The sequence below is a fragment of the Manacus candei genome, unplaced genomic scaffold (genome assembly GCF_025592945.1).
Source record: "Manacus candei isolate 608988 ecotype Guabito, Panama unplaced genomic scaffold, ASM2559294v1 h1tg000022l, whole genome shotgun sequence".
In the NCBI taxonomy this organism is placed as follows: domain Eukaryota; kingdom Metazoa; phylum Chordata; class Aves; order Passeriformes; family Pipridae; genus Manacus; species Manacus candei.
Window position 1 is genome coordinate 4869099 of NW_026138070.1, and position 26246 is coordinate 4895344.

The 26246-nt window shown below is 45.5% G+C and overlaps 1 protein-coding gene across 6 annotated transcripts in view; it reads left to right on the top strand.

The window, feature by feature from the left end:
- RERE (arginine-glutamic acid dipeptide repeats) overlaps positions 1 to 26246 on the top strand; it is a 204189-nt gene that overhangs the window by 147724 nt on the left and 30219 nt on the right. For all 6 annotated transcript variants that reach the window (XM_051786293.1, XM_051786295.1, XM_051786296.1 and 3 more), the window contains one exon: positions 10504 to 10584. In XM_051786293.1, coding sequence (XP_051642253.1) covers positions 10504 to 10584 — 81 coding nt within the window. The remainder of the gene's footprint in view (positions 1 to 10503; positions 10585 to 26246) is intronic.

Here is a 26246-nt window from a genome sequence, read left to right on the forward strand (position 1 = left end):
TTATTTGTTTCCCGCTGCTGTTTGCATAAAGTCCCTGTTTGAAGGCAGAAAATCATCTCCACAATAATTGATAATAATGGTTGAAATCCCAAGGGAACAATATTCCTGCAATAGGGAAATTCCATGAGAAGTACTATGCTCGAGCCCTGAAAGGCTCACACAGGATATTTCAGGTGATTTTAGTGGTGTTTTTCTGTGCTTGGTGCTTCAAATTGACTGAAAGGACCAAACGTGTCACAGGGAGAGAGAACAACTCCAGACTGGCATAACAGTCCCTGTGTATTCCCCTCACTCTGCATGACCTGTGTCACAAACAGAGAATTTCCTGGTGAAAAAGATGGAGAAAATGGAAATGTTCTGATGTTTTGTGTTAACTCTCCCATTAGTTATAAGGCTCTGGGCTGCTGTGTGTCTGTGCTCACCCACCCGTGGCATTGCCTGCAATGGGCATTTTAGCCTTGATGATTTAATGGAGATTTAATGGAGATCCTCTGGGTGTCACTGGGCAAGGGGTTGTTCCCTTCACTGCTGTACATGGAGTAAAAATGCTGCTTTTAAGAACAACAGCACGAGGAGAAGGAAATTCGGAGGGAGGCTGATCAATCTGATATTTATTTTCCTCTGGACTTTTTTCTGCCCAGTGAAGGTGAGGAAACATAAGGAACATTCCAATGTTGGTGTAATTCAAGGAAATATTGATAACTTTAAGAATACACTGGCATTGCAGTTCTTGGTACAGGTATTTGAGATTCAGAGGCTGTGAGGAAAAGAAAGGTTAATATTCCCAAGTGATGCCTGAGAGCTGTTCCTCAGGAGGAGAGGGGGTCTGGTAGGACATTGTTTATATTCCACAAGTGATGATTTCTCTCTTGATTCATGTTACATGCTCTGTTGTATGTATTTTTACCTCTGCTTTTGGATTCTATACTTCTACCAGTTCCATCATGTTCAAAAAAACCCGACAACAATTGGAACTACAAATTATTATTTTTTTAGAAAACGCAATTGTACCAAGTCTGGGTGAGCATAATCTTGAGAAATGAAAACAAATAGCTTTTTTTCTTTTCTATTCAGACTGAAGTTTGCAGGTTAAGTGCTGAATTTCTTCCATTTACCTGTATTAAAGGGAGATATTTGGAGATACCCTATGGGAAAGGAAGCATGTCCTTGAAAAGGAACACATTGTCCAGCTCTTTCTTTTTACTTGCTCTTTGGTTTTGATGTACAAGAAGGCTTTTTGTATATTAGCATTTTTAACAGCAGTTTAAAATAACAATCAGAAATGAATCTCTTTGTGTACAGAAAAGGCAATCTGAGGTATAATCAAAAGCTTGCTGTTGTCTCTTGGCAGCAGCACATTGTTTTGCTTCTCTGGGTCACAAAATGTGCCAGATCTTTGTTCTGTTTAACTCTTAAAAGGCACCTTTAAGAAATCATTTATGTAAAAACACGCTCAAATCATTTTAGCTTCGTTTGCAGGACTGAGAAACTGTTGATTCCAGGAGACAACAAGCTAGAGAGAATGTTTTATAAGCAGCTCTCTTTATTGTCAGCAAGGGCAGTCTCCAGGTTGGGGGGTTCAGGGTCTGTGCCCACAGAAGGGACGAGTCTCAGACTGGCTGTGTGAAAGCTGGTTGATGGCCCCGTGCCAGGGGGCTGTTCTCTGAAGATCATGGAAGAGCAGATGTCTGGGGAGGCCGTGGGAGCAGCTGGAGTGTTGCACAGACCTGGCTCTGCCTGTCCCACCTGCATAGGTGGGTCCTCCATCTGTCAGCAGCAGGTCTGTCATGGGCATTTAAATCTCAGCCTGGGTGAGTCGGCCGAGCTGGTTCCCTGCTGTGGAAATGATGACGTTTAGCAGAGTGAGGAGCTGCTTTCTGTGCAGCTCCAGAGGGGAGAGGTGTGGAGAGTCCCGAGGGAATGTTTCCAGCCTGCTGGAGGCCCAGCACTTGTTGCTCCCTTTGGAAGATCCTCCTGCCACTCGCCCCTCTGTGCAGTGCCACCGACCCGGGAGGGACAAAGCAATGCCTCCTCTTCCCACCCTGGATTTATTAGAGGAAAGGAAATGGCAAACTGAGCAGTCTCCAAACCAGAGGGCTCATCTCTCCCTGCCTCTCCATCCCTGCCCTGAAATGTGGGACCATTAGCAGTGGTGTTAACAGGGCTGATAATGCCTGTAATAATCCATGAATTGTTTCTTCCAAGGAGTCACGGTTGTTTATCAAACACCCTTTCTAGAGCTCCTCGAGAAAAGGAAAGTCAGGTTTCCTTTTTTTCCTCCTGCTGCTGCTTTAATATCCAGCCTGGTTTTGATCGTGCATCAGCTGCTGCTGTGCCGCTGTGGGCTGTGCTCAGATCAGGTTTCTCGGTGCGCTGTTGACTTTATCTCGTTTACAGGATCACATTTCTGTTGCCATACGCTGTGTGATCGCAGCCTCCCCGCAGCTCCCTAACAATTAGGAATTGAGCAGGAAGTGTGTGTTCCTCACAAAAGCCTTTGGAGTCGGGTTTTACAATCAGGCCCGGAGCAGAGGCGGGGGAGGCACTTCTCCCAAACACGCTCCTGACACAGAGGAGTCTGTTGTTGCAGCCACTTGGCCGTTTGTCAGCAGTTCCCAGACATCCATCCATCCATCCCTGCATCCCTCCTGCACAGGTTGCTTGGCAACCCGGGCCGGAGCCGGCTCGGGGCCGGAGCATCAGGTCGGGGATGATTTATCAGCGGGGCTGGGCGGTGAACCCGGGAGGCAGGACTGGAGAGAGCCCGGCTGGGCTGGGAGCATTATCTGGGATGTGCTCTGAAAGCACCCGGAGCTGACAGTCAGGGCACAATTAGAGCAAAAATACAGGCTCCTCATTTAGATAGAATTGATTTTTTTTTTAATTTTATTTTTATTTTGCTGTTTTGTTTTCTCTTTCCCATCGAGGCTCCCACCCAGACCCAGGTACGGTGCAGAACCCAAATCCAGGCAGTGCCTGGTGCTTCGGGTGAGCCTGAAATCTCTGCCTTTATAAAAATAGCTCTGGTAAAATCCTGATGGGAAAATAGAGCTGGGGTCAGCACAGAAGGCTAGCAGCACCCTGACAGCTCCAGGCCTGGGGTGAAGGAATAGCTGCATTCTCCTCCAGCTCTGGAAATGTCTGAGAGCTGTTGTGTCACCTTCAATACCATGTTGCCTTTCATACAGACTTTCACATTGATCCCTGGCACTAAACAGAGAAAAGGGAAAGCAGAGTTTTGTAAACTGGCATTTAGGTAATGGTTCCTGCTGTGGTCACATGTAGAACTCTCACCCCCTTAAAACATCACCTTCCATAAACTAAATGGAAGGAAACTGGGGCAGCCTTTAGGTATAAACACCTCAGCTCAGCTCCTTCTGTTGGCTCCAGTCCTTTTCCCAGCACAGTGGTGAGGAGGGGTGGGCAATCCATGGAAAGCACGGCAACAAGAGCATTTGTGCAGGTCTGAGAAGGCAGAGAGGAGAGAAAGGGTGGTGAATCCACTCTGACCTCTCCAACAGCAATATAAATACTTTATTGAAAATTCTAAATAAATGTGCTTGTAACCAGTAATCCCGCTCTGCATGCAATCTCATTTAGCCAACTGGGTATGCAAATGTGCTATTAATGTGTTTGCATCCAGTATAAACACACAAATCTAATCTGTTTATATATGTCATTTACACACAGCTGTGCTCACGCTCACTTAATACCAACATTTTCAGCGGGGCGAGAGGTACCCTGGGAGATCCATTGTTCCAAACAAAAGCTGAGCAGTGCAGCACCAGGGAAGGGGGGTCATTATCAGCGCGGGATCTTTTGGCATTCCCTCGAGGGAGTCTGCCTAATGACTCCGGGGATGTGCTGTGGATACTCAGAGCACAGCCTGTCCCTGCAATGCTTTGCTGCTGAACCCCTGGGTTTGAGGGAGGGTCTGATTTTCCAGTATAATTTCTCAGGAAGACAAAGCGATCCGATTGGGGAGGGAGAGCAAATTGTTTGGCTCCTCGAAGCCTTTCAGCTGATCTATTCCTTGTCAGTTTGTTTATAGAGGATGCTTGATCTTGCAGGCAGATGGCCTGAAGGAGTGTAAGGTTTTTATCACATGGGGGTGACCAGCAATGCACTCTGAAGAGGGGCTTTGAATATCCAACAGGAACATTCATAGTACAGAATAATATCTAATGAATACCAGCAAGATATTTTGGGGTTTCCATGTCTTCGAGTAAGAGAACTTGGTGAAAATATGATTTTATTTTCAAAAATACCACAAAGGTTAAAGGATAATTTCGTCTTGACGGAATAGAATTATTTCACTTAAAAAAAATTGATAAGAAAAATAAACAGAGCAGTTTCTATGATCTAACTGATCTCCAGTGAGTGGCACCCCTGCCCATGGCAGGGGGTTGTTACTAGATGACCTATAAGGACCCTTCCAACTCAAATTGTCCTGTGATCCTATTAAAAGAAAGCTGAATTTGGGTTTAGGATGTATTTTGAACTAAGGTCACAATCTGCTGAATGAAGCAGTAAATGGAGTAAGTTATTTAATGGAGTGAGTATATTTTGTGTGTATGGTTTGGTCAGCAAGGCACAGACACTCCCCTACAACAGAGGTGTCCCCACAAAGGGTTTTCCCCCAGATTTAACCCAGAGCCCAGTGCCTGGCCTGGGCTGTTGGAGAGGGAAATCCTGCCAGCAAAAGGGGCATGGCAAGGGCACATCAATCCCTGGCACTTCCCATCCTGCAGTCCTGCCCCTCCTGGCCACGGCCAGAGCTGCTGCAGTGCCTTGGGGTTTTTGTGGGTAAGAGTGTTCAGGGAACAAAGCAGTTTGTAGGAGGGGTTAAATAAGCATTAAATAGACATGCTCTGTGTCTGCAGTGGCCAGGTGGATGTTGAGAACAGCTTGGATGTGTGTGACAGCTGCTTTTTCTTTCACTTAAAGTACCTCTGTTTGCCCTTCATGCAGTTACTGAGCAGTCCTGTCTGTTATTGTGTTACTCTAGAATATAGAGATTGATACAATAAATACTGGCATCATTTTCTACTCCTGGCGGGTCTATTTTGGCAAAAAAAAAGTTGTGAATAACACAAGTTTTTTTGTAAGAGAGACCTGACATCTTCAGTTTGAGTCTTCTTAATGAAACTATCAGGAATACTTGTGTTTCTAGAGGACAGTGTCTATCACTGACCTTATCAGCAAATGCCTTTATTTGCTCTGTACACACACGAGCGAAATATAATGTTAACTCAGCCAAGCTTTTAATAAAATGTGCTCTGCCCTGAAATTCAGCTGACAGAATTGTTTGGAGCAGTCTCTAAATGTGCTGCACGTTGAGCAGAAGTTTTGCAGCTATAACCAAATCTCATTTTCTTTTTGGAACAGCTGCCATAATTTTTCATCTCGTGAAACTTAAGAAATAAAGATGCTTTCATGCATTTAGTGTTTATTTGCTGTTAACTATTAAAACCCCATACATTTTGCTACTGTATGTACTATAAAACTTCAAAAAGGCATATTAAATATGGAAGGTGGTGACAACTTTCATTGGTATCTGCCTAAAAAACCTCAGGCCTTTTCCAAAATGCACTGAACCTATTGCTTTTGTTATAGCAAAATATTCCATTTTATTTGCTTATAATTAAGGAAAAGGTTGAGAGAGAACTTCCTGTTCTTGGACATAGGCTAAGGAGGGCTTCTTCTTTTTTTTTTTTTTTAGAAAGATTGAGAAATAAAGTCCTTATTTCCTGGATTGAGAAAGAACAGAAAAGGCTCCGTGTGTTTGTAAATATATTGCATTGCACAATGTTCTTCACTCATTAACCATGTGGAAATCATAGCAAGGGAATGAAATCCCACGTGGGATTTCTTAGTGGAAATACATTTGATCTAAACTTGATTGAAGCATCACTTCAGGAGAGACAGATTAGCAGCAGTGATGAATGTGCAGGTTTCTCAGAGTTGTGCTGCCTTCCTGAAGCCCGTGAGGTTTCCGTTTGAAACTCTAAAATTGATTTAACCAGGTTGGTTTTTGCAGTAGTTGTTGTTCTTGCACACTTTGGTTTAGATCTTTGCAGTAAAGAAGCAAACTGGGCCCCTCATTTCCCGGTGGGAAGCTGGGGTGCAGGATTTCAGTGGGCAGCAGCAGATTTCTCCTGCCAGGCTGTAATCTCTGGATAACAGGAACCCTGACGCACCCCCTGAACTCCAGGTCTGTGCTGGCACTGCCATCCCGTTGATAAACATGCCAGCTGAGCTCTGTTAGGCACAACATAATGGCTTTGTGTATCTTGTCATGATATTTGTTCCCCGGGATAAAATATGGGACCTGCAAGTAACACACAGGCAAACATTAACATGCTTGTTCCTTGTTCTTCCTGGGTTATTTATAGCTCCCTGTTTACAGGCTGGAGCAGGGATACTGCAGGATCTAATGCATTGCATCAAATTATAAAATGGTATTAGGAGGCCTTGTGCTGTGGCTGGTCAATAGCCATGGAAACCACTTCATAAAATATAACTGTGTCTGTCAGCACCGGCTGCAAGCCGTGGGATTTCCTAAAGCTGCTTCCCAGCCATCGTTATCCAGAGCATTTTTTTTTTTAATTGTGCCACAGTTTGTCAGCAGTGAACAGAACAAACAGCAGTGCTGACAGAACCCTGTCAGAAGGAATGCTGGAAAGTTAAACACAAGTGGTGAAATTGAAATGTTTGCCCTAAAAAAAATCCGAATTCTCTACCTGTAAAAATTAAACCATTTGTGCTCTGGAGCCGCTTCCACGTCTCATCCAAACTTATCCATAGGTTTGAGCCTCGTTATTCCACCAGCCCTGTACTGTAAGACTATTTTAATTCAGCAGCTGTCGCTCCCAGATGCCTTCTGTGAGCAGCTCAACATCTCCCGCCCCATTAAGAGGCAGACACAGAATTTGGTGCATGTCATCTGTGCAGAGGAGAGCAAATTTAATCAGTGTTGTGCAGTCTGCTCCGCGAGGCGCTGCAGAGCAACAGGTCACTTCTGATTTGGTGTTGCAACTCTTTGGTTCTTTCATATTTAAAACCATTTTGAGGTCTCTGTTGGGCTTGGCTTGAAGAAAAGGAGTAGCTGCTCTTGCTGCAGGCCAAGGGAGAGCAGAGCATGATGCCTGAATTAATGGAAGACTAGAACAGGGAGGAAAAGCTGAAGAATCCGATGTAAAGGAGGAAGAAAAATCTGAAAAAGAAATCATTTTAAGCAAGCCTTTATTGTTTTGTTAAGCTTTAGGACTTCTGAGTTTCTTAAATTGATTTTTGTGTGCTTTTTGTGTATTAAGAAGTTTATCTCTTTGTGTGCCAAGGGGGGCACAGCTATTTTATAGTTGGGTATCTCCCACTGCCTCAATGGCCCAGGGATAATGCTGCACAGCACCAATAAAGGTGACACCATAGTTGGCCAAAATTTCAGAATGTCAGGACTGACTTCATTCCTACTTGGAAAATTTGGAATAGCATTTCAAGGTCCCTCTAATTCTGTTATTCCGATGGGCTCTATGCTAGGCTTGCATTCCCAGTAGGGATTTTTGATATCCCCTGGGTTCAGAGGAAAACAGTTTGTCAAAGGCTTTTTAAATAGAGTTGAATCCCAACACAAAACAAATATAAAATAGTTCAGTTAAAGAATCTTAATAAAATAGATTAAATGGTCCATTGAGAATTCAGATGCACCATAATAAGTCTTTGGCAAAATGAGGAATAGGGAATTTTGGGTGTTTTCATTTTAGATTGCACTCTCCTGTTTCCCTGTGCTGTTTCATCCTTGGTTGGAGTGTTCCAGCTCTGGTTTCTTCTTATTCCCTACAGTTTTTCCTGTCACCTTTTCCTGTGTATGCTGTTAACTGAGGCTGCAAAAGCACCGTCCCTCTGATACAGCCCAGGAGGCAGCGATGGCAGAGCCAGGAACTGAGCTGCATCCTCGAGTTCCCTGTGGATTGTCTGCTTTTAAATGTTTCTTCATTTAGTTGCTTTTTCATTCTTTGTGATGAGCTGCAGACAGGAATTATATCGCTCTTTGGGATACTGGGAGTGGTGTGAGGGCACCAGCCAGAGGTTTGTGGTGCCAGGGGCGTGATCCACCTTCCCCTCGGCGTAGTGAGAATTCCTTGGTAAAATTCAGGTGGTAAAAATGAGGAGTATGTTTGTGCATTAGGGACCAGTTACACTCTGTAGGCACTCGATACCTTGCTCTCTAGACATTTGTGTGACTTCTGCCTGTGTCTGGGGGGGCTGGTACTTTGCTCTTAGCAAAAATTTTCCGTGTTCAGGAGCCCAGGCGCCCCCAGTGCTCAAATCCCAAGTGCTGGTTGGAAAGGAGCAGGTGGGTAGGAGTAAATCATACACTGGAAGGGACTGTAATCTCAAAGCCTTTACAACTGGTGGTTAATTCTCCTCTCCGTGCCCCCAGGCACGTTCTTGGCGAACTCTGCAGTCTTGCTGGTTTTGAGGGTCAGGGTTGGGCGAGGATAGAACCCTGTGGGAGCAGAGCTGCAGAATAATGTGCATGAGGTTCCAAAGGGCCTGTTCACTCCTCTCCAGGACTGTGGTGGGAGCTGCTGAGGTGCAGAGTCCTCTGTTTGAGCAGAGAATTACCCTTTCTGGGATTCCTTACGCCCTTCACAACATGGAAGCCTCTAATCACTGCCCGCCTCCTTCAAGCAGATGTTTGTTAAAAAGGTGTGATCCAAAATACATTGCCAACTTATTTCTTTTTAGGGAATTACTAATTCTCAACTCCTTCCCTTCTCTGGAATATTAGGGCCCACATACTCGACATCCCTTATCTTTTTTGCAGGCAGTATTTGGTATTTGCCTGTTTCTTTTTATTGGGGAATCACTAATTCTCAGCTCCTTCCCTTCTCTGGAATATGAGGACCCACATACTCAACATCTCTTATCTTTTTTGCAGGCAGAAATTGGTGTTTGCTTGTTGTTTATACCTGTGTATGATGTGTACAGGAAAGGAAAAGCTTTTTTTTCCTCTTGTTTCTTTTTAGAGAATTACTAATTCTCAAGTCCCTCCCTTCTCTGGAATATTAGGGCCCACATACTCAACATCCCTTATCTTTTTTGCAGGCAGAATTTGGTGTTTGCTCGTTGTTCAGACCTGTGTATGGTGTTAATGGGAAAGGAGAAAGCCCCCCTTTTTATTTATTATTTTTTTGCTGTTTATAGAAAAGGGAAAAGTCCTCCTAGGGGAGGACTGGCCTTTCCACAGAAGAGGGACTTTTAGTCTTAAATGTCTTGGTGCTGGTTCTTAAATCTCCTGGTAGTGGCTTTTGAGTGTCCTGGTGGTGGTTTTTGAGGGTCCCGGTGGAGGTTTTTGAGGGTCCTGGCGGTGGTTTTTGAGTGTCCTTGTGGAGGTTTTTGAGGGTCCTGGCGGTGGTTTTTGAGGGTCCTTGTGGAGGTTTTTGAGGGTCCCGGTGGAGGTTTTGAGTGTCCTTGTGGGGGTTTTTGAGGGTCCTGGCGGTGGTTCGTGTTGGGGGTGCAGGTGAGAGGCTCGTCACGGGGTCCCAGCGCTGCGGGCAGGGGATGGGTGACACCCGGCCATGGATTTACCACGCGAAGGTGCTGGAAAAAGGAGGAGGAGGAGGAGGAGGAAGAAGAGCCGGGCAGGGAGCGGTGCCGGAGCCGAAGGGTTATTCGGGGTTGGGGGTGTTGCTGAGGGGAAACGCGAGGGGCTGAGGGGAGACGTGAGGGGAGGCGGATGCGAGGCAGCGGCTGCTCGGAGCGAGGGAAGGGGGGGGCCGGCGCCGCTACCGAGCCCGGGGCCGGGGCGGGCGGGACCCGGCGGCGGCTCCTCCGCGGCTCTTCCCCGGCTGTGCCCGGGCTCGGGGCCCCGCGGGCGGCGGGGGGGGGCCGGCGATCCAGGCCGCCTTTTGCGGCGCGCCCCGCGGGTGCCGCCCGCCCAGCCCCGCCGCCATCACACGCTGGGCGGCCGCCGCCTCGCGCCCGGCCCTCGGCTGCTCCATCGGCTCCGCTCCGCGCCCGGGCTCGGCTCTGGGCTCGGCTCCGCGCTCCCGGGCTCGGCCGCCGCTCCGAGCCCCCCGGAGGAGGAACGCGGGGGGCTTTGCGAGGATTTAACCCCTGCGGCACCTGCTCGGCAGCGGCTCCCGCGCCCCCCGATCCCGGCGCTGCGCATTTCCCTCGGCCGCCGCGTTCCCCGGCCGGGGAGCTGAGCCCGGGGAGGACGGGCTGTGGCGCGGCGTCCCCGAGCTCCGAACGCTGGAAGTTTGACGTGGAAGGGGATGCGGTCGGAATTTTTCGGTGTGTTTTCAAAGCCCTTTCCCCCCCCACACCGCCGTGTAGGTGCGTTTGCTTCCACCGACAGACCTTCGGCTCCCGGCGCCGCTCGGCTCTTGTGCTGCTTAACAGGAGCTTATTGGGGTTTTTTACCTTTTTATTTTTTAAATTATTTTTTTTTTCCGCTTTTGCTGACACGCTGTTTTTTGTTATCTTTTACCACAGAAACGTTTTATTAAGGGGTTGAGGCAGTACGGCAAGAACTTCTTCAGAATCCGAAAGGAGTTGCTTCCCAATAAGGAGACCGTGAGTACATTTGGACTTTATGTAATTTGCTTTTTTCTCTCTCTCGCTGCTGCTTCGCTGTTTGATCTTACGGAACTCTTTCCTTTTCACCCGGAATTCTCTTCGGATAAATGGAAGGCAGACCCACAGCCAGACAAGGTAGCCTTTAAATTTCAGCGCAGTTTTTTTTTTAGGTCTTGGGGCACGAAAGATGTTACATAAAATAGTCGTCATGGCTGGACGGAGTCGCCGAGGTTGGGTTTGAAGTGTATTTATGGGAGACCAGATCTAATTTTAAATTCTGACATTATGATGGGGATAATACATTTATGTCGCCCGGCCGGGGCTCAAATGGCATTGGGTAATTAAAGGAAGCCTAAAACAAAACAAGATCTAATTGAATCGGGAAGCCTGAGGTATGTGCCTGCTCCTGTGACCCGCAGGATTCGCTGGTTGTGTTTTAACCCTTCACCTTCCCCGACCGTGGAAGTTGTGCTGGGGAATCGATCGGTGGCTCATCCCTCTCCTGAACTTCATCGAGCTTACGTAACTGTCATTCCAGGGAAAATCCTGGCCAGGGCCTCCCAGGGAGATGGACGGGGAGGAGTGGTCGCCTCCTTCAAAGGAAAAGAGGGTTTGGGAAGCCTTGGGGGATCCAGTTACTTCTCCCTTAGTCCTAATCAAGCTTCCCTAAAAGCTTCGGTTTCTGTTCTGCAGGTGTCATTTAACAGCTGGGAGAGGTTTTCATTTCTGTTCTGAATTTAGAAAGGAGGTAACTCCCTGGAAATGGAGTTAGGTTATTTTCTAGCAAATTGTTAGCGATCTGGAAAATATTGATTTGAAGCATAACTGGTTGTTTGGACTTCTGTAGGTGTGGAGTTTAGACGTGCAGTGGGGAAGAGCGTTACTGTAAAAATATTTAATAATCTGTCACTTGCTGTGGGATGTTTCCATTCTCCTCCGAGATGTTCTTGTGAGACAGTGCTGTGATTACACAGTCTTTTGGTGGTAAATAGTAACACTGAGCAAGGCAAATAGGAAGGGGAGGATGAAACAATTCCTGGACTTACATGTTCATGGATTCTGTTCAGAAGGAAAACTTAATTACTGATTGAGTGTTGGTAGACTTTGCTTTAGTATGCTGTCGGATTTTGAGGCATGAAGGCCTAGTGCTGGAAAGATGACAGCTTAGAAGGAATGCTGAAAAGCTGTGGATCCTACAACATCTAACAAATCCAGCACATGGCCGAATCAGTTCTTTCCTCTTTCCTTCAGAATCTCTCCTCGGATGGATTTAGAACAAATTGGCGTTTGCTTTAGAAATTAATTCTGCTCGTGGTAAAGTTACTGAGAGGCAGAAGTACTCTTGTAAGTTTGAATTACAGCAGTTGTGAAATATATCTTTTTTTTTTAAAAAAAACTTGAATTTATGTTTTAAATATAAAACCTATTTTTGTGAAGGAGAAAAACATTTTTTCAGGGGGGAAGGAAAAGAAAAACTGAAGAACAGAGCTGGGGGCAGGTGTCTGACCGTGTTTGTGCTACTTGATTTCTACACTGGAGCTTGGATATCAGGCCTCAGGCTTTTTCTGAAAGTTTTGCAAGTGGTGTTAAACCTCCTATAAGCTATCATTTTACAAGTGCTATGTTTTTGTTTAATTAGGCCTAATTTTTGAGTACAGAGAAGACTAAATATTAAGTCTGAGCCATGGGAAGCCTCACGTTGATGGGTTTGGGCTCGTTTTTTTAGCCCCTTGTGGTAACTGATCTACAAATAACCTTTGACCTACAGCGGGTTGTTTATAATCTCTGCTTCCTATTTTTGCCCACAGGCCTCACTTCTGCTTTCTTTTAATTCCCAGTTTTTTTCAGCCAGAATTTACAGCAGCTTTGCTGTAGGAAGACGTTGCAGAATAAAGGCTGCAGTTAATACTTGACTGTCCAGCTTTGCTTTTCTTCCTTTAAGTGGAATAATGAGTAATGTCAGTGACAAGGCCGTGGAATTTATTTGTCCATCTTTTTTCATCACCAGAATAATTTCAGACACCTTGCCTGCCATTTCTTTATTGCAGTGTGAAGCAATCCTGTGGCAATTCCAGAAATAACTAGAAAAAGGTCTTTGCCCTCCATATTGAGATGAGGTGAAACTCCCCCCCCAAATTATTATGTGGATACAAAAGCAGTGAAGCACCTTCCAGATACTTAAAAATGTGTCAGGGGCATTCTTGGGGTGACTTACCCTAACATCTGAACACATTTAATTTATGAAGTTTACCTTCCTGGTCACTGAAGCCTGTGGGGAGATGAGCCAGGGTTTTTGCCTCTGCAAACCCCACTAAAAGTTAAATCTCCTTATTATCATGATTTTTGTACAATATGTGCCTTTTCTAAACTCTTAAATTTCTGCCCCTTTCACTGGGGGGAGAGCTCTCCCTAATATCACCTTAAACCCCGTGGCTGGAACATGAAAAGAGGGGAAGATAAGGAATACAATGGAAATACAGAATCCTTGTAGAGACCAGGCCTATTTTATATGAAATCAAGCTGAGGCTGCTGTGCAGAAAGTCTGAGTATAGAGATGAACATGACATTGTATTTCTTTTGTAGTATTGGAAGGTGTAAAGTGGCCGTGGTGAGATGAGAATTAGGCCATCCTGTACTGAATTTCACAAGTGTGTTAAGGAATGTCCTATTTGAGTTGTGCCTTGGCTTTTTTTATTCCTCCACAGTTAACATGCAGTATCTTCTAAGAAAACCTTCTATTTGTCCATGTGTGTTTTAATTAAACACAGTTTTTCAGCGTTTTTAATGGTTTATTCTAAACAAATAATCACCAAGCCAAAAGCTTTGTGAAAGAAAACATTTATTCCATATCAAAGGTGTGTTTGTTTAGGACTTCACTCTTCCAGCCTATTTCAAATTTTCACTTTTATTCCCATGTTTATGACCAAGAGGGGTTCCCAGTGGACATGAGAGTAAAGAGCTGTAGCATTTCCTTCAGGCTTTTTTACATAAGAGGCACAGGAACTGAAATCAGCTGTTACCTGGACATGCCTTGGGCTGAGGTGGGAATGCTGACATGGATCAAGGCAGGCCAGTAGCTTTAAGGAATAAAGGAATATCACTAAGTGTTAACCTTCTCATTCTCCAGAGAAAAAGTGCCTCCATGTGAGATTTTTAAATAAAATCTCTCAAACTTCCTTGGGTTTTCATTGAACTGTCTTAAAATGACCTTCTCCTCCATTCCAATGTTCCTTCCATCCTTTCCCCTTCCTCCTGAACAGTTTTCCCTTTGGTTGTAGCTGTGGTTGACTGACCCAGCTGATGAACTGTTTTGCTCTCCTTTGGTTCATGCTTGGCAGAACTTTTGATTCTTCTGCATGGTAAGCCAAGAAGTGAATTTTGGAGGTTAAACTCACATGTTGTGAGGATGGAAGGTACACAGCTGGCAGCAGTTTTTCTAAGTATCTGATTTGGCTTTGAATGTGGTTTTCCTTCCCCACCTCCCCCTCGTTTGGGGATAATTTGCTAAAACTTGGTGATAATACAGGATTTGCCAAGTATTTAACATTCTGCTCTGAATTCTTTAGGTGATTACACTGAGCTACTTGAATTGGAGAGTTTTAGGAGCACCAGCAGTTGTGATAGGCCTGAGATAAAGGTACTTAAATGCCTCAGAGGCCGGGAATTGCCTCATTGTGTTCATGGAAATAGCTTAACTCTGTGTTGGCTACGAGCAGGAGGTAAATAGAAACATGGAATGAACTTGAGCTTGTGCAGAGCAGGAGAAGGAGGAGGCCAGGCCGTGGTGGCAGCTGTGTCCTGTTCCCCTCAGCCTCCCCTTGTGCTGGTCACTCACAAACACTTGGGGAAGCCTCAGGGGGGAGGTTGCAGTTTGTTTGAACTATTTAAGGCCCCAGTCCCAGAAGAAGCAGAATTGTTTCCCTCTGGCTGGAGTTCCTGCAGCCTGTGTCGTGTCAGAGGTGTTGTCTGAGCTGTGCAACTCCAGCCTCATGCTGGGTAGCTTAGTTGGCCCCTAAACCTGGGGGTGACACCCATCTGAATGCTGTGAGGGTCTCCCATGGCTCCTGCCTTCTCCAAGGACAGTTCATGGCACGGTGATTGTGACCATGGGGGCTGTTCCTGGCAGGCTGAGCCTTGCAGAGCTGCTGGCTCAGCAGGAAGCCTGAGTAGTTTAGTTGGCCCCTAGAAACAGAGGAGGACGGGTGTGATTGTCCCTTTGGTGGCCTTGCACAGGTTCAGGAGTGATATAAAGTGACACCATTGGATGGTCATGGTGTTTGCTGCAGTTGGAGTCGTGGTTTTGGAACCCCCATGTCTTCCATGGTGCTTCTGCATGTCCTGAAAACTTGGGGTGACACCCCTCTGAACGTTCTGAGGTTCTCCCCTGGCTCCTGCCTTCTCCAAGGACAGTTTATGGCATGGGGATTGTGACATGGTGTCTTTTCCTGGCAGGCTGAGCCTTGCAGAGCTGCTGGCTTAGCAGGAAGCCTGAAAAGAGGACAGGGGATCTTTGTGGAGGCACACAGCCCCTGCTCTAATTGGGTTTTGAATTCCCCTGGTGAGCACATAGGTGTCTTTGGGGTGTGTGATTTTTGGTTTGGCTGCTGAGCAAGAGATGACAGAGTGCAATCCAGAGCTCTTGCCTCTGGGTGGGTGCTCCTTTATTTAGCTTTAAAACACAGTGTAAACAGAAGTTATGAACATCAGCTGTTTCCTTCAGATCGAAATACCTGCAGCATGCTGTGTTTATGCACAGAACAACCTAAATATGCATCATTTCTGTAGGAAGAATAGTCTCTCTTCTCATAGTAAAATCTTCCTCTCCAAATTATATGCTGCTGGGACTTACCTCAGAGACTAAGTAAGCTGAGCTCTGTTAATGTTAGGAGACAAAATGAGTGCAGTGTGAGCTTTCAGCATAAACTTCTGTTTAATTTTAGATTGGGGTTTAGATAAACAATTTTATTCTTGCCTCATTAATGCTTAATCTTGTGTTACATAATACACAATATTGGCTTCCTGAGTAGCTCTTAAATATAGTGCAAATGTGTAGTAGCTGAAAGGTCAGTGCAGTTACCATATGTGCAGGCTGGCAAGGTGTCTGTCCTCTCTGAGGACAAACTGTGTGCTCCTCATGGCAGCTCACAGCCTCAGGAATATTTGTGCAAAACTCCCCGGAAAGGTAGAGCTTCTCCCTCGAGACAATTGTTCAAATAGCAGTTTTCCTTTGATCAAAAGAGGGGGATAATTAGATGAATATCTCTTGGTCTGTTGGTATAAAGTGATTACTTAGCCCTACACTGGCTTTTTAATATTTGCATTTAGTGGTGGAGCTTGTTTGTAGCAGTAGCTGTGGTGTGGGCTCTGTCACTGCTCTCCTTTCCCAGAGGAAATCTATTTTATTTGATGCCATATTCCCCTAATGATGGGATATTAATACAGTGCACAGTCAAGGCATATTATTTCCTGACTTGTCTTTGCTGCAGGAGCGTTCAGAAAGGGACAAGCCATGGAAGCCTTTTCTGTTTGAAAGCTGAACCTTTTTCTTTAATAACTTGTTCTAGCCTGGGTGCAGCCAGAGCTGAAATTTTCCATTAGAGTTTGAAGCGACTGCCAACATAAACAGCCACTACTTCTTTTCATTTCATCCCTGCTCGCTGCTGCTGGTGCTTCCAGAGCGTGGATACTGCAGGCAGAGGGGTTTGTTCTTGTTAAAACAGGGACTGTGGGCTTCACATTTTTCAAATGATAGCCTGAGACTTTTTTTTTTCCTTTAGTCATAGCAAATATCCTACTGGGCTTCAGTCCAGTTAGAAAAACGGGGCAGAGGCAGCAGTTGGTTGCTTTTCCTGTGTAAGTGAAACCATTGACTGATTTGCATAGCAAACTCTTCTGGAGGGAACATGCTGCCTTTTTTTTTTTTTTTTTTTTTTTTGGCTGTTTTTGTCGTGGCTGCTGGAGGAAGAACACTGCATTAATGTTTGACTTCAAGGTAGAGCAGTGCTGAGGCAGCTCCCAGCCATCCAGTTCGTGCTGCTCACCAGGAGCAGGAGAAGTGAAGCCAAAGAATGTAATGAAATGCTGAGCTCACAGGAGCCGAGCTCACATGGAGATAGCCCTGAATTTCAGTGGCTCTGAGCTGAAAGCTGTTTACAAAGGGATGTTCAGGGTGTGTGCTCGCTGGGATTTGGTTTGTTTTCAGGAGTTTAACTGTAAAACCTCTTGCAAATGTCATAATTGTATTGGATAATGAAGCAGAAGGCCTGGAAAGGTTTTTAAAGAGACACAAAGGTTTAACACCCCCCCCCCCCCCATATTGTCTTTCTTAACCTCTAAACCTGGTTTCAGGTGTTGCAGGTGAGTAGAGCTGCCAGCTGTGTCCTGCAGTGGACAGATCTGGGCCACAGTTCCAGCCCTGTGGTTTATAGACCATTTTGATACCATTTGTTTCCATTCTCTGAGTTTCTCCTTCTGACTGACCATGTCCTGAAGGTGCACACTGGCTCTGAAACCCTTTTCCATGGCCTGTTCCCTCTCAGGGCCCAGTGCCACCAGTGTGTGGTCCCCAATTCACAACTGGGTCCATCTTCCAGAGGCCAAAATACCCTTTCACCTGCCTGCCTGTCTCAATTTCAGCTGAACCAAGTAAACCCAAAGCAAGAAAGTACCTCATGTGCTCTGTTTTTCTTTTTTAAATCTCTTAAGCTTTTCTCTTAAGAGAATAAGAGGATTAATTTTCAATTGTATTGTTTTACTTCTGTATTCTAGAGGTAATTTATAGTGTCATCAGCTCAAAAACTGGGCTGCTTATTCGAGTTTCTTACTAAGAAACCTTCATAAATGAGGAGCATAAAAGCAGAAGGTGTATTCACTGTGCCAGCTGGACTCTAGAATTGAGTTTAGCACGGGCAATAAATCAGCTCTGCACTCTAGTGGCTTTTTTTTATTATTTTACATTACAAGATTGGAACTCATTGTTTATTTTTCTCTGAAGGTTTAGAGGTAGGTAGGAGTAAAATATTGTGAGTAAAAGAGGGCCATTAGGCAATTGCATTGAGTTCTGTCAGAGAGCCAAAAAGGACAATTCCTGCTTTGCAGGGAAAGGTCTGTAGTCAAAGATACAAGCCAAGATTATTTGGGTAATGGATACAATATTGTCTGAGTCTTCCTCAACAACTGAGGGAACACAGTGGTGCTGTGGCTCCTCAGAGCTCTGTTACACTGCATTTTCCTTACCTTCTGTTTATAATTCACCATCCTAAGGAATTTTGGTTTGTTTATTTCCTTACTGTGAATTCTTTTTTTTTTTGCATCAGTGCTGAAGGGGAAGTGTGACTGGTTAAAATGTTGTTGTTCATCAACAGATTTATATTTACTCTGTATTTTTTTTTTCCCCTGTAAGAATAAAGAAACTCAGCTTTTCTTCCTCTGTGGCAGTTGTCAGATTGTATCAAATACTCAGACATCAACCCTGAGGTCCTGTGAATCACAGGTACATAAAACAGGTACCTGTTAAAGAATTTGTGGAGTTTATTTTCATGGTTGAGTGTCCCAGCCTGGCAGGATTCTTTACCAGGGCTGCCATGCATCAAACCCTTCATGCTGTTTGTTCCCCATCCAGTGAGTGACTGAGGATCTGCTTTAGAACATGAAAATGGCTTTCAGAAAGGCAGGAATAAACAAGGCACCTCAACAGCAGCGATGTTTGTGGGACATCCTGTCCTAGAACAGTGCTAAAGCCATAAAATTTGAGTAACTCCTTGAAGAAATGGATCTGTATAATCCTGCCTGGGGTCTGATTTTTGAAATGGCTTAATAGAGAAATACTCTCCAGGTAATCCTCTCTGTGGTACTCACTGGGTGTATTTACAGTGTGTGTGAGAGGGAGATTACAGTTTCAAAAGGCACTGCAGCAGCTGGCTTTGAATTTTCAAGTTCAAGAAGTAAATAAATACAAATAGCTTGGACTTGTTGAGAGTCAGATTGATCTGCAGAGCTGCAAAGCACTTTTTGGTTCCTTAGCACAGACACACATGAAATTCAGTTGCTCAGGTTGTGTGGGGTTCAGTCAAGCAGCCATTTGGGGCAAAGGATTGTGCAGCAGGTAAAAAAACCTGAGCTGCTGGCAGAGAGCAAACTCTGCTTTGAACGTGTCTTGCCTGCCACGCTGAGCATGAAATGAACTTTCTTCTTGCACAGCAGATCCTTGGCCTTAATCGTTGCTCCTGCCCCAGATGGCACCGAAAGAACGGTGTCTCCTGCCTTCTTCTGGCCCAGAACCAGCCCCCAGATCCATTCTTCACTCCTAAACATCCTGTAACTCTGCTGTACTGCTGCTCTGCTGTGCTGCCAGAGCAAGACAATAACAGCTCCAGCAGACAGATGCACTCATTTGGCCATTTTTGTTCTGAACCAGCTGTAAAAATGAAGCAGTGCTTGATTACTTGTTGGGGGGGGGGGGTGTTGTTGTGTGGTTTTTTTCATGCCAAGGGAGACTCCCAGGAACTACACAGCTTATGGAATAAGCTGAGAATGGGGGGTTAAAAATAAAAGCTGTGCCATAGGGAAAGGCACTTTGTGGGAAGCACTGACTGTGGGAGTCTGGAAAACATTTACCATCACACTCACAAACCACCTCCCTTTGCTTTTGTTTGGTTTCCCCTTTTTGGTTTGTTACCTGAAAGAAAGGATGTGTAGGAGTGTGGCAGAATTCAGATTGTCAGGGCACAGGATGCTGGCGATTACTTCTGGGTGTTCTTTTTTGGGTGAGCTTCTTTTCTCCCAGTGGCAGGGGAGGGCAGGGGCCCATTCTGGAGGGAGCTCAGGTGGCAGGAGGACAGCTGGAAGTGCCAACCAGAGCCCTGTGCACGTGCACAGCAGTGGATTTGTAGTCAGGGGCTTCTTTCCCAGCCAAGAGGTGCTTTTTGAGACACCTTAATGTCTCCTGGTATGTGAAAAACAAAGCTCAAAGCTGTGAAATGCTCAGGCTTTTGGTTTCCCCTTCCTGCTAGTGAGTAATAAGGATCTTGCAAGGATGTGTCCACCTTATGTGTCTTTTCCTTGGAGTGAAAGGGCTCTTCCCTGTGCTGCCTGTGCCTCTGGCACTGTCCCAGGTAGAGCCACGTTCTGCTGCAGCAGCATCACATGTTCTGCAGTAAAGAAATTCAACCCACCTTCCCTTCTCGCTTTTAGGCTGGCTCAGAAGGTACAGGTAGTGCCTCATCAAATGTTGAGTAATCCAAGCAGATTCCACAGAAAACCTTTGGCTTCTTGCATGCCTTATTTTTTAAAAACCCTGGAATGCTGACAGGCATTTCCTTCTGATTTAGATCTTTTAAGATGGAATTTGTCCGTTCCTCTTTTCCTTGCAAAGCTGAACTTAGAAGCTTTCTCTGCTGGGGAGGTGAACAAGCTGCTTTCCTGAGTAATCCCCTCTTATTTAAGATCTTGGAGTCTTAAGAAACAGACCAAGTGTTAGAAGATGGATGACAAAATCTGGGATGCTGAGGGTCCTTGATGGTTGGGAAATCCTCCCCAGCTCTGGTCACTGGTAGAAGGAACATCAGTGGGGAATATTGTTTGTTTTACACTACCAAACTACAGGAAGAAATCTGGCATTAAAAAGGTGCTGATAAGTACTTTTACTGCCATGGTGAAAGAGTTTGTCCTTGGGTGGAACAGTTGAGTTGATCCTCTCCTCCCCCAGACACACTCTCTGGGCTCCCTTTTCCCTCCCAGTGCCTCTGACACAAACGGAGTTATTTTGTCTGATGCCTGCAGACCCTGAGCTGTAAAGAGAGGGGAGCACATTCCAGGTTATAAACCTGCAATCTGAGAAGTCCTCCCTGTTGTTAAACTCCAAGCCTGCTTTGTGCCTGTTGTGTAAAGCACCAGGACATCCCACAGGAACTCTGGATTTATTTTGCTAACTCTGCCCTTCTCTGTGGTTCAGAAACCTCTAATGATCTGTGAAGCTCCAAGATTTTTTGAGTTGAACAGTAGTAGTTTGAAGAACCTTCTCTGCTACATGAAAGACTTAACACTTTCCACATGCTGGGTTTTTTGGCTTCATGGAAGGCTGACCTCCTACAAATGCAGTTTGTAAAGCTGAGGCATCCTGGGCCAGGGGTGGTTAATGCTGCTGTGAAATGGGGGGGAGGAAGGAAAAAATGTAATGAAAACTCTGGGCTCGGGGCCAGCAAGGAAGATCTGATACATTGGACGTGTTTCTGTTGCCCTTTGTTACTGTTGAGTTTGATTAGCTTTGTTGCTGGTAAGTTTAATTACAGTTCTTTTTTTATTTTTATGGCCATGGAGGGGTTCTTTGCCAAAGCTGGAGTCTTTCATTACCCCAATTGCAGTCAGAGGGAACTGGAGAAATAAATCATGGCATCTCCCCAGCAAACAAACAAACCAAGCAAAATAAAACCAAAAGAAACCCTATTAAACTATAAACCCAGCCCTTTTCTCTCTCCTTGCCCTGTTCCTGCAGCCTGTTACTTTCCATCCATTCCTTTCCCTTCCCTGAAGTTTCTTTTAGACTTTTAGGGTGAATAGTGGATTTAGTTTGTTCAGTGAGTTGTTTTTTGCCTGGGCAGTGTCTTCACCTCTGGTGGTTGTGCTTGACTAGAGCTTGGCTGGCTCCTCTGCAGTTTTGCTGTCACACAAACACTCTTTGCACAGGTTTCCTTCCTTGTACTGCAGTGGTACAGTTGGGATGTACAATGGCTTAGAAACTGGAAGAAAGAAATTTATAGAAAGAGGAAGGGTTTGGGTTTGGACCCTGGTTTTGTTCTGCAAAACCTTGCAGGTTGAGATGTGATTAAAAATATGTGCCATAAACCTTGCACAGTCTGGGTGCTTAAAGAGCACATGAAAAACATGCATTTATCCTAATTCCCACTGTTAAATGAGATCCAGAATTTAGAATAACTCTGTGGGTTGTATAACTGGACCTTCACCTTGTTATGGAGAAGTGACACGGACAAAGGCCTCCCACCTTCAGTGCTGTGTTAAAGTTGTATTGATTTAACAATTCCAGCTCATGTTCTTATTCTGTGGCATTTGATGGGATAGAGTTTTTTTTTTTCCCCTTGTTGTTGTTGCCTGGCTATAGAAGGACATTCTTTTTTTGTGAGCATAAGAGCTTCTATAAAGAATTTGTCTGCTCACTGTGGGCATAAAACTCTCCTCCCTATCTGCCCCTTATTTATTATCTCCTAAGGTTAGTAGTCTTTTTGTTTCCGAGCAATCTATATGTCCCAAACTTCAAAACTGATTTCAGATCATTTCAAAGGCTTTCAAAACTGATTCAAATGATTTTCAGCTAAAGAATGAAAAGGAGGAAGCTAAAATCTTGTTAGATTTGAACAGTCAGGGAGTTGTAACCCAGAGCTGGCCAGGAGATACTTGGAAATCATGCATATACTTTGAGAAAGTTTTATTTAATGGGTGTGTGGCTACTGTAGAGAAACATTAATATTGTGAGCTGCTGTTTGTGGTTATGAATGACCCACTTGCCCCACTCCTCTGAATGCTTTTCCATGGAACACATTAACAGTGCTGCTGGAGACAAATCCATGGGATTGTTATGTGTGTGAGTGAAAACCACCCTCCCATTTCCCACCTCCATCCAGTCACTCTTTTCTGGTCCTTATCCCATGTTTACCCAATCCTGAGTCAGGAGAGCATTTACAAATTACCACTGGAGAAGTTTCATTGCTTCAACAATTAAGTAATATGTAACAAATCCCTCTGAATCGCCACTGATTTAACTGGGTTTATATTTATGTCTGTGCCAAACCAGCATTAAGTTTTCTGGATGTCTTTGAGTTGCTGAAGTTTTGCTTTGACCTTTTCAAGGGAGCTTACATAGAAGAGATGGGGGAAATTTTTAAAACCAGGTTTCACATTATGTTTGACTGCTTTAGTTGTCATCTCAGGGCTGAAAATGGGGGTGGAATCCTGCAGGCTGTGGATAAACAGCTTTTGGTGCCCTGTTCTTGGTTTGTCATTTCATAAAGGTCATGTCAAAATGAGGGGAAAAAACCCAAAACAGCACAACCAAAAAATCCCAGACTAGCAGGGACTTCCTAATTCAGGAACAAGAAATTCTTTGGGCTGCTGATCTTTCAGATTTTCTTGCTTCAGTCTCTCTCCAGGAATATATCCTCTCTCCTTCAGTGCTGAGCAGAGCCCGTTGAGGAACTTCCCAAATACTCTGTTATTCAGCTTCTGGAGCATCCCTGCAGTTGTGATGCTCTGTGTGGCAGCAGGATGGATCAGGAGGAGAGGTTTCTCTGTTGGTTTCTTCCTTTGGGTTCATGTCTGCAGTTGAATTCTTTGCAGATTGAGCAGTGCAGGGGGATGGACATGGATGGATCTGGTTTGCTCTGAGATTTAATGAGATCTCATTTCTGGTTGTCCCCAGGTGGAAGGACAGGGCTGGGGGAACCTGGGCTCTGGGGGACAGTTCCCAAAGATCATCCATCTGCTTTTATTCCTCTTCTCCCCCACTTCCCAAGGTCACCTTCATCTGCAGGATGGAGGGGGGATTTCCATTTTCTTTCTAAAGGGCAGCAGGAAGGTGAGTTCCCTGCTGCCCAGGCTTTGTTGCTCTGTATTATTTTGCCTTGTCTCCATAATAATGAATGTTGACGTGGAGGCTGCTGGATTCCTGGCAGCTCTGCTTCCCTGCTCCCCAGGGATCTGTTAGCCAGGGGAATATCTGCTCTTGGAGATGCAAACAGTGAAAAAATGAGTTACAGGTACCTGCACCTGTGAACAGAAATGATGTGCACCCAGTGATTGATTCCTTTAATGCTTTAGAAGCCCTTTTGTAGGAGGAATTGTTTGAGGCAGTGGAGCTGCAGCTCCACACCTGCTCTGGGCCCTCCTGCCTGCCCAGGGTCACGGGGGTGGAAATTTTTCCAAGCCTGGTGAGTAACCAAACCACAGTAAAAACTGGCCAGTGAACCACAGCAAGGGCTTTGTTGGTCTGTGGGACAATTAGGGTGGTTTCAATTCTGGGACCACTTTGCAGCAGCATGTGTGTGATGGATTGGGGAAACATGAGTAACAGAAAACCTGTCCTGCTGCTTTGTGTCTCAGGGCTTTCCTGAGGGGAGGCAGGAGCCTGTGCTGAGTGAGGGAATGCAGGGGAAGAAGGCCTGTGTGCTTTTAAATATAAAACAGTACCAAAATATATACACACAGCCACTGTGGGAACTTACTGTAGGAATTCAGTTACGTGTGATACTCACTTAGACACCTTTCTCCACTTCCAAATGTTTTCGAAAATCTGAATTTTCACGGGTGCTGGGGGAATTTCTGCCTAGCTGAGCTCTGATTATTGGATGTTCTTCTGCTCAAGGTAACTCTGCTGTAATTGACTAAGGAAACAATTTGTATTTGTTTGGTTTTGTTGGGGTTTTTTTGTTTGTTTTGAATTTGCAAAGGGTGTTTCTTTGCTTCTGCTCCCTCATCTGCTCATTTTTTCATGTTGCAGTATTTCTCGAGCTTCAGCTTTAGATCAGTTGTACCCAATTCCACAGAAGTTTGAGGGTTTGCAGTGTTGCTCTCCTCTGTGTCACTGAAGAGAGGCCAGACCAGGAGATTGAGGCAGCTCAGCTTCCTTAGGCTTTATCCAAACTGCAGATGAGCTGCTCGCTGGTTTTCTCAGCCCTGGTGAGGCCACCCCTGGAGTGCTGTGTCCAGTTCTGGGCCCTCAGCTCAGGAAGGACATGGAGGGGCTGGAGCAGGTGCAGAGGAGAGCAACAAGGCTGGGGAAGGGACTGGAGCACAAGTGCTGTGAGGAGAGGCTGAGGGAGCTGGGGCTGTTCAGCCTGGAGAAGAGGAGGCTCAGGGGAGACCTCCTCACTCTCTGCAACTCCCTGACAGGAGGGGGGAGCCGGGGGGGGTTGGTCTCTTTTCCCAGGCAACCATCAGCAAGACAAGAGGGCTGGGTCTTCAGCTGTGCCAGGGGAGGTTTAGGTTGGATATTGGGAAGAATTTCTTTGCAGAGAGGGTGCTCAGCCATTGGAATGGGCTGCCCAGGGAAGTGGGGGATTCTCCATCCCTGGAGGTTTTTAAGAAGAGACTGGATGTGGCATCAGTGCCATGGGCTGGGAACCACAGCGGGGTTGGATCAAGGGTTGGACTGGATGATCTCGGAGGTCCCTTCCAACCCAGCTGATTCTACAGTTCTGTGATTCTCTCCTGGTGTTGTGTGTCTTGGATGTAGATGAGTAGGAGTAGGATTCAGACTCCTTGAAACACTCTACTCCCCCCAGATGCCTCTTTGCTCCTGGGGATGCTACTCAGCAATCCTGTCACTGCTGCTTCAGACCAAAGGGGAACCAGTGAGTTGGAAGTGAAGAATTCCACATCTCACCTCTGCAAAGCCCCTCTCCTGCCTCAGCCATGGCTGCCTGCTGTGTGCAGCCTGCAGTTCTCAGGCCCTGAGCTGCTGATGAGATTTTTTACACGGTATAGAATAAGCAATGTCAAAATTCTTACATGCCTGAGTTGACTGTCAGGTGTTTGTTGAGCCTCTTTGAGTGTGTTTGTCCATGAAAGATTCATGGAACATTTTAAGGAGATGGTAGTGCTGCTGTGAAAAGCATCACTATAGAAAAATTCCACTGAGTGATTCCAGGTTTTTTAGTGCATCATTTTCTGTGTTTCTCCTTTTAGTTTTTCTTAATTTGCTGCTTTTGTTTTATTCCCACCCAAAGATGCCACTTTTTGTCCTGTTTGCTCAATAGCAGCTACTGGCAGTATGTATAGACCCAGGGAATCCTGATTATCCTCACATGCCTGTGGGAATGGACTGAATTCCAGGCTGGGATTTCACTCATGAGGCCTGAGCAATAGACATAGAAATAAAGAGAGAAATTACTCCTTTACCTCACACAAACAATACCTACAAGGATGGACCAAAAGTAAATGATATGTTTTAGCAGGGTTACTGTGATTGGTTTAACGAGGGGGGAAACCAGGAGAGCAGGAATTACTTACAGAATGATACAGGAGACACTCAGAGCATCCCCTGTGCTTTTTATGTAGATCCAGCACAGTAAATTGAGTTTTTTAACAGAGCAAATAGTGTTTGTGGTCTGTCTTCCATGTGCCACAAGGTTTCTTTTCCAGAGTTGTGTAATGTCTCAGGTCCCTGTTCCTGCAGGATCTGTGCCTTGGCTCTCTCAGCTGGTTGGGCCATGGGATGTGTTTCTGATCACAGCTTGAGTCCGTGGCTTTTTGATCCTTGGGATTTTCCTAAGGCTGCGACACCCGGGGTTTGGGGTGGGTAGAACAGGGTGCTTGGCAGCCCAAAAGTTGGGCAGACAGGTAGGGAAGAGTTAAGCAGAAGAGAAGGGCCTGGTGGTGCTCTGATGTGGCTGTTGAGTAACTGGGGGTGATGGATTGTGTGGAGCAGTCCTGCCTGGCAGAGCTGAGGGGGCTGTCACGGCACTGCCTGGCTCCTCACTGATGGAGAAGTGCTCACAGAGCTGAGAACATCCTCAGGTTAGTGAATATTTCATATGGAAAAACAGGGATTCTGCATTTACAGACCCTGCAAGGATACCAACCACGAGGAACCTTTTCTAGCACTTGGCTTTGGAAAGAGCTTCCCTCCCGTGCCTGTCGAAGCAAACCAA